The sequence below is a fragment of the Sphaeramia orbicularis genome, chromosome 1 (genome assembly GCF_902148855.1).
Source record: "Sphaeramia orbicularis chromosome 1, fSphaOr1.1, whole genome shotgun sequence".
Lineage (NCBI taxonomy): Eukaryota > Metazoa > Chordata > Actinopteri > Kurtiformes > Apogonidae > Sphaeramia > Sphaeramia orbicularis.
The window spans coordinates 217,975-237,104 of NC_043957.1; the positions used below are offsets into that span (position 1 = coordinate 217,975).

Sequence of the window (19,130 nt, forward strand, 5' to 3'; positions counted from 1 at the left end):
CAGTGATGAAATGGGATGTTTCTGATCTTTGTCATCCAGCTGTTGGATGGAGATGATCATTAGAACTGCAAATGCAAAGTAATAATGTGATAGTTGTTTCAGATGATGACTCGACCATTTTGAAATAAAATAAAATGAGAGGTTCTATGTATCGATAATAAGTTGTTCTGTTCTTTTGGTGAATTATTTTTTTACTCTACAGACACCACTTTGAATAATTATGTGTCCTGTTAAAGCCTGAGTTATAAATAATAATAATAATAATAATAATAATAATATGAAAGAAATTTTCTTCTCTTCTTCTATTAAACAGGTCAGCGATCTATATCAGACCACTCCGTAACCAGGCCAAATCCAAGTAAATATTTGCATTTTTTTTCTGATTTGGTTAAATTTGTTGAATCAATAAATATTTCAGTAAAAATGTCTTTTTTTCTGCAGAGGTGAGGAGAGTTCAAGAATATGCAGGTATATGTGATTCCATTTCTTCACTGACTTAACCCATAAAGACCCAGTATGACTTTGGTGGCCGTTCCTAAGTGATTTTTTTTGGTCTTTTTTTACCTTTCTTAACTGATTCATCACCATTTTAAAAAATAATGATAATAATATTATGATCTGTATTTAGCATTTTTTTGTGTAAATTATGTATTTTCTTATATTTAATTCACAGATCATGTACATGTTCATGAAAACTCAGAATAAATTGAAAGTTAATTATATCTAAGCAGAAAAATTAAGAAAAAGTTACTTTTTCAGCAACAATATTTCTAACTGAATGTAAAAAGAAGTGTGTCCAACTCCATGGGTTTTACTGGTGAATCAGTGTTGTAGAAGATGAAGGTGTTTCCACGGTAACTATGGACACACTTATTATTTTGTTTAATTTCATTCATTGTAATTGTTATTTTACTAATTTTTGCCCATTGTCTTTCATTCTTAAATTCCATTTAGTTTGTGGCTTGTTTTGTTCATGTTATGTATTATTTTGTTGATTTATTATTCATTTTTGTTCATTTTATTGTTTAAATTTGCTGTTTTTCCTCATTTTGTTGCTCAATTTATTAGGTTTTTTTTCTTTTTTTAGTTAACTTTTTTGCTTGTTTTTTTGCCACATTATCATTTTGTAAGTTATTCATTCATTTTTTTTTTTTTCATTTTACTTATTATTGAACATAAACCCAGTGTGTCCATCGACTGTCATTGATCCAACTCCACTGTTTTTACTGGTGAATCAATGTTTTAGAAGATGACAGTGTTTCCATGGTAACTATGAAGCCTCTGAACGTCTAAATGGGTCATATCTGATGACCATGAAAAGATGAAGAGCTGTGTTTTACACCAATTATTGACATGTATTGATAGGATTAATGGATCAAGAGGAATTAAACAGTTTAGATCAGTAGATGGTTTGTGTCACCGGTGGCTGTTTGGGTCTTTATATGGGTTAATTATATACTATTTCATCATTATTATTTATTAAAATTATTATCATTAACTGATGATTTCGGATCTCATCTCTGAAAACGTCAGCTGACATCACCTTGGATCCCAGCACCGCCCACCCACGCCTCATCATTTCAGCTGATGGGAAGCAGGTGCAGTGTGGAGACCGCCACCAGTCGGTACCAGACAACCCGGAACGCTTCGACCGGGTGGTGTGTGTCCTGGCCCACGAGGGCTTCAACTCAGGACGCCATTACTGGGAGGTAGGCAGGACATTACTGGGATGTAGGCGGGACATGGCATGAAGGGACCAGTCAACAGTCACTCAGATCCAGATTCAGATTGAGATCCAGATTCAGATTCTTCATATGTCATTTAAACAGATCCTTTTCTGCAGTAGGTCTGAGGTTCTGGAACATTCTATCCCAACATATCACTTGTTCACTTGTTGTTGATTTCTCCCAAATTCCTCTTGTCTTAAGGTCCATTTCTGACATTTCCAAGCACCACCTTCACAAATACATGTGAAAAAATGACAGTCAAGGACCAGGCAATTTATAAAAAACTGTAAATTTATTATTAGTATTGCTAGTCTGTACCACCTGCTGTCAGACTGGGATAATACAGTACATCTGTGTAGTTACACGTTATATGGGATATTTAGTTACTCAGCAATATCATATTCAAGCTGCAGATAAAGAAGCAAGCTTCAATTATATTATGTCAGACTATTTTAACTGGTAAACTAAACTTTTCTTTTGTTTTTGTGCTGATGCCTGTGTTCTAATTCAGATTTTTTACACTTTATTTAGAGCCAACATTACAAAAGACTATTAGGGCCATACTGAAGATTTTAAAAATGTGATGTAAAGTTTTAATATGTGAAAAAAAAACTAACTGCCAGAACAAAGTTGTAATATTTCAAACACAAAAAAATCATAATTGTACAAGAATGGAAATACAGTTTATTTACTATGAACATTCTTACATTTTCCTTGAGTTTTCAAAAATCTCAGATGCACCTTTTTGTTATTGTATCACAAATTTAATGGATTTATGTTTCATGATGTTATCTGATGCTGCATGAAATCCTTCTTTATTTACTTCAATCAATAATTTAATCCTGATAAAACTACAGCTTCATTTTTTTAAATAACATGACAAAACTTTAAGACTTTGTCCTCAAAATACTTGATTTTTATGACCCTACAAAAAAAGAAAGAATATAAAGTCATATTTCAGAGATGCATAAGCTGTGGTTTACTGGTTTTCCAGGTGGAGGTGGGAGGAAAGACCGACTGGGACCTGGGAGTGGCGAGTCGATCTGTCAGTCGTAAAGGTAAAATCACCGTAAGCCCTGCTCATGGCTACTGGTTCCTGAGTCTGCGGGATCGGACCGACTACGCCTTCCGAACAGAACCCTCGACCAGCCTTACGGTCAATCTCAGACCTTCCCGGATCGGCATCTACGTGGACTACGACAAGGGCCTGGTGTCATTCTACAACGTGGAGGCCAGGGTTCTGATCTACACCTTCACAGATACTTTCTCCAACACCATCCACCCCTTCTTCAGTCCCTGCACCAACAAATCTGGCAGGAACGAGGCTCCGCTTGTTATTTGTCCTGTTACAGCAGCGGAATGAAATGAGATGTGAAAACATTGTCCTTTCTGAAGACGGACGACTCCATGAATGTGGGACGTGAATGGAGATGACAACAGTAACGAATGTCTGGACTAGATTCAGATTAACCTATAAAGACCTAAATCGCTACTAATCTGAAATGTTTAATAACCTCTCATCCACTAATCTTATCAATACATGTAATTAATTGGTGTAAAATACAGTTCTTCATCTTTTCATGTTCTTCAGATATGACCCATTTGGACGTTCAGAGGCTCCGTAGTTACCGTGGAAACACCGTCATCTTCTACAACATTGAATTTCCAGAAAAACCCATGGAGTTGGATCAATGACAGTGGATGGAGATCCTTGTTTTATTGTCAGTTAATGATATATTTTACTGATACAGGGTTTCTGTGGGTCACTAAAAAGCCTCAAAATTCATTAAATAGATTTTGTGAAAATTAAGGTTTTAAATGGCATTAAAAAAAAAAAAAAACATTACATTTGATGTCCAGAGGTTTTAAAAAATAAAATGTAGGTGATGGAAAAAAGCATTGTTATGCAGGATTTACTTTGATTAAACATAAACATTTAATAATTTTGATTGGAAGTATAGTGTGATGACTGACAGGTCGAACCCTTTAATTGACTGTTGTTTCAGGGCGATACAAAAAATCACAACACCAGATGTTTGGAATGCGAGTGATCTCATGCTGTGGCGAAAGAGCAGAGGGAATATTAGCAAATGTTGGAAAAATGGGAAAATGCCAGTTTCAGCAGAAGTGATTGGAGGAGGAACTACTCAGAACCTGTGATAAAGTCACTTTTTCTTCAGTTTTCTCCACTTCTGATATATTAACCCTCAACTTTAACCTGAGCTTCTATGAACATCTACATGATCAGTAAATTAAAAAGAAAAACACTTCGTTTTCATTAAAAAAAAACACAAAATGCAGAGTATAATATATACAGTAAATGGTGATAAAACACTTAAGAAAGGTTAAATAGAGATAAAAAGTCATTGTTGTAATTACCCCAAAAGTAACGCTGGGTCTTTATGGGTTAATTCAGGGGTGTCAAACATAAGGTCTGAGGGCTGAAACTGGCCATATGCTCCAATCTGGCCTGGGGGATGAATTTCAGAAAGGCAAAAATTACACTGAAAATAATAACACATAAAGGTGTTCAGGGGCCACACATGTGATCTCAAGTAAAGTAATAGCATAACAACCTATAAATAATGACAACTCTACATTTTCTCCTTGGTCTAACATGAAAAAAGTAAAATTATATTATGAAAATATTTCCATTTACAAGTCCTGTCACAATAAAAAGCAACTAAGCTGAACAAATATGAAGAACCTGAAATTTGTAAAGATAAACAAGTGCAGTTTCAACAATATTCTGCCTGTTGCAAATGTTTTGTGCATTTGTACATTCACTGTGTGTTAACAACCTGTGACATAATATTGTTGAAATTGCTTATTTAAAAAAAAAAAAAAAAAAAAAAAAAGCTATTTCAGGTTGTACATAGTTGTTCAGTTTATTCACATTTTCATAAAGTAATTTAACTTTCACAATACAAAAAAAAAAAAAAAAAACATTTGGATGATTTGTTATTTTACCTATTATTTTACTAGTTCAGCTCACTTGAGATCACATTGGGCTGTATGTGGCCCCTGAACTAAAATGAGTTTGACACCCCAGGATTAATTCATCTATGCCAGTACTTTCAGACTGAAATTACCAGAAGTTATTGTTTGTTCTGATGTTCAGTATCTTTGTTGCTAATTTTTAAAACAGTGAAAAATGAGAAGAATTCTGAAAAGAGAAACAGACAGAAACAACAAAACTATGTGAAAATACTGTCATAGTTAAAACTCCATAGCTGTAGAGGTTGTAAAGTTATTCATTACAAATTACAAATTCATTACTGTTGTAGATAGTGAATTTGCAAATTCTAAAATCAAGCTGTAATAATGTGATGAATGTTTGCTGTTCCTACCCAGTGTAACATGTGAAAAATGTTCATGTTCTTTCAGCTAGCCTAATCATCAATCAGTAAGTATTATTGACTATAGCAAATTTGTGACTCTATGTTTAGATTTAAGATAAAATACTCTGTGTGACATGATTTTAAAGGTGGTGACTGTATATACTACAAAGTGTCTAAATACATTTTTATATCTATAAAGGAAACATTTCTGTTACATTTTTTTCCCCTTAAATTTGGTCCATACTCTTCAAGAGACAACAAACTTGGATAGGTAAAGGTATGTTTCTGGTCTTGCAGACTGATGTTTATTGCTTGCAGAGACAGGAAAATGCCCTGTATATAGGGTTAGGGTTAGGGTATATAGGGTGGGGTTAGGGGGTAGGGTTGGGTTAGGGTTAGGCATTCACAACATCGATGATGTTGGAGTCCTTGCTCTCTCCATGGTGCTCCGGTTCAGTTGGCAGTGGCCACATGGAACCCTGCGATTCCCCGACAATCCTCCTCTCTATGTTAGGGATGTGTGAGATGACAGGAAACAGGAAAAAGGTGAATATTTATTCTAAGGATGACCAGGTAAGTACTATGGCCTAAAAAAAAAGCCTATCATTAAGTCCCTGTGGGAAATACGTTCCCAATTTTAAAATCCAGTTTCTTTCAGCTCTTTGTCTTTGTGTTTTTGCCCAGTTTGGATTACATTCCAGAATAAGAATTCTAATGGCATTCCAGCCATGAGATGTGAAGTGTTGAACTAAATACCTGTATTTGTTTGTTTCAGTATGTTGTGTTTATGACAAAAAAAAATCTGCAATTAAGATCTAGATGACTAGTTTCCCCTATATCTATATCTATATCTATATATATGTACTTTTTTTTTTTTTTGCATCTATTACAAGTGATCAAATAAATACAATTTTTTGAAAACATATTACCTGTTTTGGCCGTTTTTGTAAATGTGTTGTCCTGTATAATCATAGACATATTTCCGTTGTCTGAATGAATTCCCATCTGATCCTTTTTTTTGTGTGGGTTTGGCTTTAATCCTAGCCTTAACCAAAATATCTCTCAAAATCTTGTTTTTTCTATAAGCAGCTATCCATCTAATATCATGGTTAGGCTTGTGTATCTGAGCAGATTTATCAAAATGATCTCTGATATGTTTAGACAGAATAGCTGCTGAAGGAGAATATGTGACCACAAAGGGTAACAAGGAGCCCACTTGTATGGGTCTGACCTGCTTGAATCCCCTGAAGCATGTTCTTAAGAAAGAGCGAGAGTACCCTGTATTGGCCAATGCACCACAGAACACCCTGGTTGCTGTCATCTTCCTGTGTACAGATCCTATAAAATCAGAGGAGTTGGGATTTTACAAGTCCAGCAAACGTGTCTGGGATGAAACCTTTTTTTATGTAATAGGGCGTGTGTGTCTGTATCTTTAAAGTAAAACCTGATGTCTAATTTATAAGAATTTAAGAAGTTCTTCCCTTTGAATTTAGTTGTGTCCAAAAAAATTTATAGAATTATGATCTAATGTGTATTTCAAAGTTACAGAAGGATTATGAGTATTAAGGGTAGTAAAAAATTGTTTGAATTCTTCCTCTGAGTACTGCCATAAGTCCCAAATGTCATCCAAATACCTATAGTAATGTAATGGTTTTAAGTTGCATTTATTAAATGTGGCAGATTCCCAATTTGCCATAAAAATATCTGCATAAGCTGGGGCAAATTTTTTGCCCATAGCAGTCCCTTTAATCTGTAAGTAAAATTGTCTATTAAATGTAAAATCATTCCTAGTCAAATAAATGTCTAATAATTGTAGAATTTCCTTATCAGGACGTTTGGAATTAGGATACTTTAAGAGACATTCCTTTACCGTCTGTACTCCCTCTCTAATATCTATATTTGTGTATAGACTATCCACATCTGTGGTGAATAATATGGCTGTTGTAGGAATTTCCAAGTTTTTAATCTTATCAATAAAGTCATAGGTATCTTTAATGTAGCTGGGATGGTGTTTAGCTAATGAATTTATATAATAATCAATAAATTCAGTTGATTAATAGGTCTCTCTACCACAATGGTCTTACTTGCAGGAATAAGATGGAGTTTACTCTAGGTTGATGCTTCTTTATGTAATTTAGGTAATAAGTAAAATCTCCTAGATCTGGGTTCAGATTCTCCTATCAGGTAAGTCAATTATTTTTTATTAATGAGTTTCTTTTCATAAATTTTGTGGAAAATCCTGGATACCAAAAGGGCTGTTTCTGTGTACATAGGTTTTGAAAGTTCTGAATAATAAATTGTGTTATTTAATTGTCTTTCCCCTTCCCATACATGTTGGTCCTTATCTAAAGCTACTACTACACTTCCCTTATCTGCGGGTTTAATAATGATGTCTGTATTGTGTTTAAGTTTTGTTAGATTGGGAATGGGTTGAATAATAGGGAATGAGTCTTAAAACTAATCTAAATTCAGTTTTATAATTTCAGGTATGACTGTTGGCATGGCTATGTCTGGTGGGACCCAAGTAGAGGATGGCATAAAGGCAGTTTGTTTGGGTTATCCCGTGTGTCTGTCAGGATCCTAGTGTTTTCTTGTGTTCCCCCTCCCTTTTGTGGGTGTGTGTCTTGTTTGTCCTCTCCCCGTCTTGTCTGTGTGTGTGTGTGTGTGTGGAGCTGGGCGGAGCCAGAGGTCACCTCTTACCCACATACCTACTGTCCATCTGTAATCAAGCCACCTGTCTGCAATCATGTACTCCACTCCTCAGTATTTAAGCCTGGTCTTCAGTTCTACACATTGTCAGACTGTCAGCTAACCTCAAGTGGTATACATGAACTTTGGGTCTGTAGCTTTTTTGCTTTGCTATCTTCCTGTTTTTGTAAATCTGTTTGTGCTTTTTTGCCAGTTCCTGCCTGTGCCTGCTACCTTGCCAGACTTGACAAGCCACCTTCATCGTGCTCCACCTCAAACCTGTTTTTTATACAATCATTAAAGACTTTGTCATTTTTACAAAAGTCATCTCTCATCCATTTGTCTGCATTGTGGGTCCATCTCTCACCAAGACTTAAGACAGTGTCATCATCCTCATAAGAAAATAAAAGTTTTAGTCTCCTATGATAATCTTGTATATCTAATCTGGTATTGGGTCTGATGCATTTATTAGAATCCTTATTTGGAATGTAATGAAGGCCTTAATTGAGTACAGAGAACTGAGTAGAAATAATATGAGCTTTCCTGGTTCAAAGCAGTACATTTTTAACCCTTCCTGTACAGTACGGCTCTGGCACGTGCAAAGCAGGGGAGGGGGGGCTTGAGCCCCTACCGCTTTGATCCTCTGCCTACAAGTGCCCTTTTTATTTATTTATTTAATATTTTTTGCACAAAAACTGCATGACTAAAATTTTGATCAATGATAACAAATGTTCAGAGTGGTTTACTTTGGCTGTCACTGGACCTGCTCATGGTGCCCTTTCATCTCTGTCAGGCCACGCCCCTTCCTCCTGTGCAACATCGCTTGCAACACACACACACACACACACACACACACACACACACACACACACACACACACACACACACATGTCATGCGGTCTGGAGAATGAAAGAATGAGCGAGGAGGAGGGAAGAGCCGCGATTCCAGGTACAGTCTCCTCTCGTTATACCGCCAACTTCCGTTCACGGCCAAATTGGCGGTATAGCGAAAATGGCGTTACAACGGGTTGCGTCCATAACGTGCATGTCTTTACTATATGATGTCTATGCTGCCTCCGTTAACCCGTTCTAATTGCGTTTCTAAATAAATCTGGATTCTGTTATGTTGTAAGGGATCATTTAAAGTGGGGAAACATTTTAAGCATTATTATACCGTGTCGGGAAATGACGCCCCATCATCTTGAGGCTTTGGCTTAATCCCACGTCCTCTTCCCGACATCCTGACCTACTGAGTGTTCTGCGATAAATGAACGGGGCCGTTCCGTAGACCTACTCGTAGCTTGTCGCGATCAGCGTCTGGCGCGTTTGTTTCAGTGCATTGTTAAAATTTATGTGTACTCGATGGCAATCACGCTGGCGGTATAACGGTCGGGGAATCAATGGTATAAGTGTTGTTAGTGCATGGAACTGGGCTGGCGGATGGCGATAGGCGAAAATGGCGGTAGCTAATGGAATAATGCATTGGGGATTTTTGTGCAATGGTTTTGGTCGGCGGTGAGCGAAAATGGCGGTATAACGGCGGGCGGTTTAACGAGAGTAGACTGTACGTGAGAGTCCACCCGCTATCTGCCCAGAACATTCACTGGTCTCTGTTGGTCCTGTTCTTCTACAGCTGTAGTTTTGGCCTAAACTCGATGGTAAGTGAGTAAATCCTTCAGTGTCATGGTCAGGTCATGGCCTTAGCTCCAGACTAGCCCACTGTAACAGCTAGTGTCCACCTGAGTCTGAGTCCTGCTGAAGCACTCACACACATCTGCTTCTGTTGGACTTCCACAAACTGTGTAGTTTTAGCTGCAAAACTGGAACACATGCTAATAGTCCTCACTTACTGAAACGGTCCCTTTTTCTTCAGTTTTCTCTGTTTTTGCAGAATACCTTTAAGTTTACTCGGAGCTTTAATGAACATCTACATGATCAGTAAATTAAATATAGGGTAAAGGAAGTGATTTACACTGAAAAATGCAAAACACAGAGGTTTTTATTATAATAAATGGTGATAAATCACATGAGAAACGTTAAAAAGAGAGAAAAAAATTCTTTAGAAGCTGCCATGAAAGTACCACTGGGTCTGAGTGGGTTAAAATGTGGTGAAGTACTTAAAATCTGCTAAACTGATATAAAATTGCATAAAAAGAAAACACATCTAAGTCTTCATTTCATCCAATACCTAAATCTGTCCCTTTTGGTGAACAAGAGTCATAAAACTCATGTAAAATCCCCTGACTCTTTCATCAGTGCCAGCACTTTGACATTTCTGCTTTTGTTTCAGAAACTGCTGGATCGATTATTGTAATATCTGTGTATGCCTCAAACATCTGGAGTGAATCTTATTTGAAATAACCATAAACCTCCACAAATATTCCCATCAACCTGCTCAATATTAAATGATACAGCTGTAAATACTACAGTCTAAACTTTATTATTATCATGTAATGTTCAATGCTTTGGCTTGGGTTAACACTTCCTCTACATGGTTCTTTCTGAACTGTGGAAAACCTAAATATCATCATAAATATGTCCTAGAATGAAAAGAAACTAACTATTCAATGTTTCAGTGTAAAAGTAGGTGTAAAACCAGCTGTAAAATGAAGGTATTTCTAGTTGTTAACATTCACTGTCATGCTTTTATACATAATTTAACATATGTTTTTAAGAATTTGTCTTAGTTACACTGCAAAAATCTAAATCTTACCAAGTGTATTATTCTCATTTACTAGTCAAAATATCTCATCACACTTAAAATAAGACACAATCACCTACAGAGTAATTTGTAAGGGAGATAAAAGAACTTATTTTTAGACAATAGATCTAGAAAATCTTATTTCAAGAAATCTTACCGAGATAATTTTCATTTGTTCCATTGGCAGTTTTTTTTTGTGAATTGAGCAAAAAAAATCTGCCAATGGAACATGTGAAAATTATCTTACTAAGATTTCTTGAAATAAGATTTTCCAGATCTGTTTTGTAAAACCAAGTTCTTATATCTCACTGAAAAGTTACTCTTTAGGTGATTTTGTCTTATTTTAAGTGTGATGAGATATTTTGACTACAAATGAGAAAAATAGACATTGTAAGATTTAGATTTGTGCAGGGTATTAACACAAAAACTTCTACACATTACATCTTTATTTCCACTTCTCTAGAAACTGAACATCTGAAGAAAGTTATGACATATTCTATGTGATGCCATTGCACACCATTTGATTAAATATGAAAACAAATTCTTTCTTCTTCTTAAAAAACATTTAATTAACAAACAAAATACAACAAACAACAAAACAGTGGATCAGTATCCAGAGGAGAATGTAAAATATGACAAAGGGTAGTTCAGCAAAGTTCATATTTAGCAACAAGCAACATTATTAATCCACAGCAAGTCAAAGATCTCAATCCTATTGAACATCTGTGGGATATTCTTGGTAGATCCGTGTATGCTAGGCGTCCAGCACCTGGAAACCACCAGATGCTCATCCAGGCCCTTCAGGAAGAGTGGGACAACATCCTTCAGATAGGATCAGGAGGTGAATCCAGAGTATGTGCAGAAGGTGCACAACCTGTGTTAGAGCTCAGGAGGACACACCCAGTATTCAGGACATAGATCTGGACCATTTGGTCCATCTTTGACTTGCTGTGGGTTAATAATGTTGCTTGTTGCTAAATGTGAACTTTGTAATTGGTGGTTATTTGTTTTCATGTGCCCTTTTGGAATGATTGAGCCCCTGCCCCTTTATAGCTCTCTGCATGGCCCTGTTTCAGATACACGTGTCTTATATAAAGAGGCTGAATATTAATAAATGATAAATTAATCATGTGACTCCACTTAAACTCGCAGGCAGGTGAACACACTGCTCATGTTTTACTAAAAGGGCAGAGGAAATCTGATGGTGTTTCTACTGTACCTCCTAAAATGACATTCTGTTTTGAAAATGTGAAGTCCTGTGTATATGACTTCAATTTATATTCTTTTATTTGTGTCTGTGTTAAAGTTGTACTTACTTGCTATCTGTAACTAAATCTGAAATGTCCCCTTTTCTTTTGTCTTTACAGGTTTGTTGTTGGACCAGGGTCTCTTATCTGTTTCAGCCAACATAAACCTTTATGATTATTTAGTCTGTGTTTAAATTATAATCATACATCCAGAATAGACATGCATTATTTAAACAGTAGGTTTGGAGTTAACCACAGATGCATACTTTCTAATATAGCCTACTATGTAAATCTAATTTCAATAACTTCAGTTCTCATCATTTTATTGTAATTATTACAAATATCAATAACCTCAAATAACAAGAAATAATTACAAAACAGTGGCTGTTTATTAAAAGAAGCAACAGGTGGAGGAAGGTGCAACCCCAAAATACAAAGTACATAAAAGGATAAATACATGAAGTGATTTTACTTTCAGTGAGAAGACAGGACATTATAGAAAAGGAAACCTCTTTCTACTTGTCGACCGCTGTAAATGGACTGTCCAGCCTTTGAGATGAAAGTTTGTGTCTGGTGAAGGTCCCCCAGGCCACTGTAGAAGAAAGGAAACAGATGTGGAAGAGTTAAAGACATGTGGACAACAGTGTTCACAGTGGATGAGGTAAGTAGTGTGTATACATAAAGACATTTAAGACAACAACAACAACAGCATCCTTTAGTAATAATCCAACCGTAACCCTGAGATACTTATTATGGGTCTATATATATATATATATATATATATATATATATATATATATGAAGTCATTTAATAACAGGATATTTTATTATTGTTAATCTAACCCTTATACTTTAAGGAGTTTCTGGGAAGTGGATCATCTCAATGGTGTCCCGTTCTATTCAAAGGTTGACAGTCCATTCGTATACATATACCTCTAACTGTTCCTGGTGGAGTTGTTTCTCCTGCAGTGTTCATAAATACAGAGGGTTGTATGTGTGTTTGAATTGTTTAGAATTGAGAGTTGAGTGGGCTAATTGTTTGAGTAGGTTTTGTCTGTTGTTAAATCAGATGCAGATCTGTCATGTGTTTGTTGAGGTTGGTCAGTAGGAAGAAGCAGAAGTAGAGTTGAGGGTGAACTATGGCCAAGGAGGATCCTGTCCGTGCTCCACTAATCTGAATCTGACTTATCCAAGTAAGTTCAAACACACTTCTGATGCACTGCAGAAAACAGTCAGAGATAGAAGCAGAGGAAATCATGCACAGACTGAGTGTCCAACTCCAGAGACCAGACAGATTACAGACAGACATTTGAATATAGTATGTTCTTAGTTCTGATGGTGTGAGCTTTGATTCAGTTTTATCACAGGAGAAAAGAAGTTATTGTTAATTTGAATAAGACACACCAGCTTTAGGTATCTGTAACCCTGTCAGCACATCTTAGTACTTAGAAAGTTTCCTGTTGCATTAGATCATATCAGAAATTTTTGAAAGGCCTTTTGTGTCCCTGACGACTAATGACCATCTGACCATCAATGAGAAATGACAGTCAACTGAACTTTGTCAGTCATGGCACTATTGAGTAAAATGTAGTTAAACATGATGGTTGTAGTACATAATTGTACAATTAATGTGAGGGATTTATACAGGGTTGGGTATCACTGCTAATTTACTTAATCGATTCAATTTCGATGCATAAGGTTCTGTATAGATTAATCACAGTTTGATTTGATATGGATTTGATTCAGATTTATTTTGTGATACCAAAAGACTATTTTGAGCTGTACAAGGTGTAACATTAACAAGTCTTTGATGGCTTTCATCCTTTTTTTTTTTTTTTTTTTTTTTTTTTTTTTTTTTTTTTTTACAGATTTTCAATTTTAGCAAATGTTAGAATAGAATGTAGGCCTATCTAGAATGATGAAGTGGTGCATGCAACATCACAGATATTTAAATAGGGGTATTAAATTATCTGAATTCTGGAGCTTATTAATTAGGTCAAATTTAGGGGGGGAAAATCCGTATTAAAAGTTATTAAAGTGGGCTTTAATGGAGTATCAGTGAATTTCTGGTTAGAAGTCATAATATTTGATTCTGCACACATAACATTTAAAAAAACAAATACATGAAATTAATCTATATAGGCAGCACTAACATAACATGAAAAGTATCAGTTTGTCAGACGCTGAAGTAATTTTCTGTAATCATTTACTTCCATCTTAAATGGTCTGTTTTGTTTTGCTCTTGTTTCCTTTAAGTTCACTCGATAAAAATGTGATTTTGTACATTTCTAAAGATAAATGGATGATAAATTTTTTTTATTCACCATTATAATATGTTCAGGCCAAAAAAACAAAAACAAAAAAAGCTATATATGATTATTATGTTTTATGCCATTGCAATGAACAATGCTAGGGAGCAGCTGTATTGATGTGTTATGTGGGCCATTTGATATCATGCTGAAACCCATATTTTAACTCCAAAAGAGAAAATATTTGTAATTTGAGTAATATTTTAAGATTAGTAAGATTGTAAGATTTTTCATTGAAAGCACTAATCTCTTAAATTTTGATAACAAATGAGTAGTTAACAAAAGCATAGAGCAGAAAAGTGTGAAAAAATGTTTTTTTTTTCTGAGGGTGCTTCCACCGCAGAAGTTTTTTATCCAAATTTTCCTGGGAGCAGCAGGGACATGTGACAAATGTTATGTAATTATTTATTGCTAAATCAGATTGGCTTACAGTAAGAAGAATGATGTATGTAACATGCAGCTTCAGTGGAAGAAATATAACACAGCAAAAATGCTGAGACAGTTTTTTTTAAAATGTGAGTCAGAAGTCAGCAGTGGGCTTATATAGTACATGGACCTAATAAGGATGTTTATCCTAGTTATTACCAGCAATAAATTCTAAAGCAGAATGAAAAACTGAAAGCAATGGCTGTTGTAATGACATAACAGCAACAGTATGTATATTGACAAAAGGATAAAATGAAATGCATTTATCAATCAATCAATCAAATTTTATTTATATAGCACCAAATCATAACAAAAGTCATGTCATGACACTGTACATACAGAGTTGGTCAAAACCAGACTCTAATCCAATTTACAGATACCCAGCAGAATTGTGCAGGAGTAAACGCTTGTGATTTAAAGCTAATATGTTTCGGGTTAATGTTCAACTAATGAAAAGTCAGAACCACTGCTGATGAGGTTGAGTGATTTTGCACATTTTTGTAAAATATGAAAGTAAACATAAGTTGATGTGTAAGTGGAATAAAGAAGCAGAGTATATTTAAAGTGTTATTGTGTGTCTCCAGGTGTGGATGGAGTTGAAGACGTTCCTGCAGTACGACAGCACCGAGGTCAAGGAGAACCAGTGGAGGAGGCTCTAAGAAGGAGACCACCTGGATCCACTTTATTCAGGTCCACAGTGATTCCTCCAGTATTTACATGTGTGTGTTTGTAATGGTGTTGGCTTTGATGTGGGCTCCATCTGCAGGTGAACACAAGACCAGACCTGGATCAGCAAGAGGTTTGGACAAAGCTGAAGGAAAGAAGATGTGTGGATATGCTGCTGAAGATGTCTGTGAATTGGTTTAAGCGTCTGTGTTTGATTATCTGTAAACAGAATGTGTCATGTGTCAAGTTTGTTATGATGTGGTTGTATATGAATAAAAATAGATTGATTGACTGGTCCTGGTCCCCCATAGGGTCAGCTGTGGAGAAAAGCTTTGTAACCATTACTCGGGTAGTTCGTTGAATGGAGCAGAGGAAGGGTGGGACTACATGTGTTAGATAACATGGGAGCTTTGGGTGGTGAGTGTAAGGAGGTGGTGCCTTGTTACACCAGTCCTTGGTTGACCGTCTGTCTCACTGGGTGACTGGGAAGGCAACGTTTATCGTGGCTGGTCCTGGTTTTCCCTGGCAGGAGCTGTCATGAGGTACTTTCACTAAGTTTAGGAGTGTTGGTGGATCAGGAAGGCAGTGTTTATCATGGCTGGTCCTGGTCATTACTACGTTCAGGGTGACAGGAAGGCAGTGTTTATCACGGCTGGTCCTGGTCATTCCTACGTCCAGGGTGACAGGAAGGCAGTGTTTATCACGGCTGGTCCTGGTCATTCCTACGTCCAGGGTGACATGAAAGGCAGTGTTTTATCACGGCTGGTCCTGGTCATTCCTACGTCCAGGGTGACAGGAAGGCAGCGCTTGGTCGCGGCTGGTCCTGGTCATTCCTACGTCCAGGGTGACAGGAAGGCAGTGTTTGGTCGCGGCTGGTCCTGGCCATTCTCACGTTCAGGGTGACAGGAAGGCAGTGTTTATCACGGCTGGTCCTGGTCATTCCTACGTCCAGGGTGACAGGAAGGCAGTGTTTATCATGGCTGGTCCTGGTCATTCCTACGTCCAGGGTGACAGGAAGGCAGTATTTATCACGGCTGGTCCTGGTCATTCTCACGTTCAGGGTGACAGGAAGGCAGTGTTTATCACGGCTGGTCCTGGTCATTCCTACGTCCAGGGTGACAGGAAGGCAGTGCTTGATCGCGGCTGGTCCTGGTCATTCCTGAGGGACACTGTAGACAGGTCCTTTAGTTATTTAAGTCTTAAGGGATCTGAGACAGGTCTTGTAATCTTCCATACTGTTTGGGTGATGGGAGGATCTTACTTGGTTGGGGCTGGTCCTAATCAGCCCATTATGGTTGTTTTTAGGTGACAGGATTCGACTGCAGCAGAAAACTTAATAAAGATCTTCAGACCTGAGTAGCCTAACCAGAGCTACCTAGCGGTGTTAACAACTGGTTAGTGCTGTTCAGGTAAGGTAAGTCCAGCTGTAGGACAGCAGTAGGTTAGATTTGATCAGGGTAACTAATAGTCTACATAAAAAATGTAAAAGTACCTTTTGAAATCATGTTGTAACCCAAGGACTATAATTTTGAAAGGAAGAAATGAAATTTTAAATAAAATTTGAGGACATTTTGAAAAAACACAACAAAAAAACAAAAACAAAAACAAAAAAAAACAAACGTGTGTATGTATGTATGTATGTATGTATATATATATATATATATATATATATATATATATATATATATATATATATAACAAATTTTGCCTGAGTTGAGGGACATATTTATTCCAGAGTATGTGTGTGTGTGGTTTTATACACCATACACAAAGAACAAATGGATAAAATTCCCCATGAAATAAATAGAAAGTACTGATTGAAATTGAATAATGTCATGATACAGGAAGCTGAAAGTGTATGTGTGGTAAATAATACTGTAAATGTAATGTAGAAAATACAACAGTAGCCAGAAATGTGAAATTATTTGGTGTTCTCTGGTGCCCTCTTGTGTAGAGACTGCACAAACACATTGTATTTCAGTTCGGGGTTAGGGTCATTATATTTGTGTACAAATAAAATAAAAACTGGTCCTCATGCAGTCCTCCTGTCCAATGAAGTTGTGCTTCACATAAAAATAGGCAACTTGTCCATCTCCTGAACTTTCACTCCATGTCTGTCCTCCTCCTCCTTTGTCCTCTGTAGCTTTAGTGTTAATGCTTATTTTTTTAGGCAAGGGAAGGGGAGTATCTCAGAGGATGGCAGCCTATGTTGTTTGGAATGAAGAGTTAAAGTCAATACACAGGCTGATGATTATTACAGAAAATGGTTCTTGGAGTTGGGTCCATACTGTGTCTTTTTGAAAGATGCAAATGCATCCATATAAATAAACAAGACTTATTCTTCAAGGGAACTAGAGCCAGACTTTAAATCCAAATGTGGATAACTTGAAATGGAATATTGTCAACATTATTTTATGTTTAAATGTAGTTTTTTGTATAGATAACTCTAAAATGGCCATAACTTTCCTTGACTTCTGTGACTTAAGTATACTAAAATTAGCGATCTGTTCTTAAAACTCTTATTTTAAGATCAGTATTGTTGGTATGTTATGCCTAAAGCTGTTATTTTAATGTTAATTGTGATGGAAAGTATTGATAAAATTCATATTTTCTGATAAAAGGGGAATTTCTATTCTTAAAGTAATACAGTAGTGGGTAGTAATGTGTGTAAACTCAAATTGGAATCCAATTAAATGCATATATTACTGATTTAAAGTTGTTAAATAAGCAGGATTTGGAAGTGGCAGATGGGAGTAGCTCAAGTGGCTTCAATAAGTCTGTCCACAAGTTTTTCATCTCATCCATAACATTGAAAATAGACATCTGTAGTCTAAATTAATGTGTAATCTTTAGACTTCTGTATAAAATTTATTCTGGTTTTGAATTAAACAGGTAATTTATATTTTAATCTGTACAGTTCTGTATTGAAAGTAAACATTAAGGTAATTGTTTTGTTATTATTAATGTTATTGTTTGTGTGTTAAAATGAAATCTGAACCCCCTTAAAGTCTGAATTGTAAAGTTTAAAATGTTAACCAAACAGGAGTGTGAAGTGTCAGATGTGAATCCATCCATGGACCTCCAGTGGCTCCATGAAGGCCATTCCATCTGTGTCATCACTCATGTAAAACTGCTGAAGGATGTGGACATGGTGGAATAAAGGGATAAGTTAACTTTTAAGGGTGAAGGGAAGGATTTACACCTCTAAAAAATATTAAGTGTAATGCATGTAATAAAGTGCAATTTTTAAGTTAAATCCAAAAGAAAGATGAAAATGTTTAAAAAGTCATGGTTTGAATTTTAGAATGTGTAATAAATTACAAATATGTCTGTTGAAATAAATGTAATGTATAGACTTTTAAAAGTAGTAAATTATTAGTCCTATCATTATTAACATCAAGTACAGATAATGAATTAGTGAATAAAGAAAAAAGAACTGCAATTTAGGAGTAAAGGCTTAAAAGTGGGAGATGTAATTAGAATAAATCTGATCAGTCTTTATACATGTCATCCATCTCATTCCTACAGCATGACTGCCATCTAGTGGATATATTGAGGTGGTGCAATAGGGGGTGACAAATTGTTTCTGATGAGAAGGACACTTAGAATGTATGGAACATACAGTGTGAAGAGTTATATGGAACTTTTTTAATGTGTAATGTTAGCATTTTACCTCCAATCAGGAAATGAGATTTTTGTAAATTTTTGTGTATGTGGTTAGGGTTAGAGGGTTTTAGTGTTAGGGTCAGAGGTTTAGTAGTTTATGGTAAGGTAAGGTTCCTACAGAGAGAGGTCCAACACTGTTGAATTTTGCATCCCCGAATTAGGTGTGATGTGACCCAATTTGAGATTTGTCCGACTTTTTGTTCCAGAGATATTTTTGGTCGAAGGTCAGCATAGGAAATGAATAGGTGATTTGAAAATGTGTGACCCCAAAAAAGTACCATCTAAAAACGTCATAGGAGAACAGTTCAGGTCATTTGGATTTGATAGGACCACAGTTTGTGAGGTAGGTTTTGTGAAAG

General features: G+C 36.1%; 1 protein-coding gene and 1 long non-coding RNA gene across 2 annotated transcripts in view; both read left to right on the plus strand.

The window, feature by feature from the left end:
- LOC115418734 (E3 ubiquitin-protein ligase TRIM21-like) overlaps nucleotides 1-3,314 on the plus strand; it is a 29,132-nt gene extending 25,818 nt beyond the window's left edge. The window contains 4 exon segments of the mRNA XM_030133281.1: nucleotides 314-358; nucleotides 442-468; nucleotides 1,534-1,709; nucleotides 2,722-3,314. Of these exon segments, the coding sequence (XP_029989141.1) occupies nucleotides 314-358; nucleotides 442-468; nucleotides 1,534-1,709; nucleotides 2,722-3,090 (617 nt within the window). The 3' untranslated portion in view covers nucleotides 3,091-3,314.
- Nucleotides 3,315-15,049: 11,735 nt separating this feature from the next.
- LOC115427711 (uncharacterized) overlaps nucleotides 15,050-19,130 on the plus strand; it is a 12,677-nt gene continuing 8,596 nt past the window's right edge. Inside the window, exon 1 of the long non-coding RNA XR_003936535.1 lies at nucleotides 15,050-15,300. This is a non-coding gene — a long non-coding RNA (uncharacterized LOC115427711). The remainder of the gene's footprint in view (nucleotides 15,301-19,130) is intronic.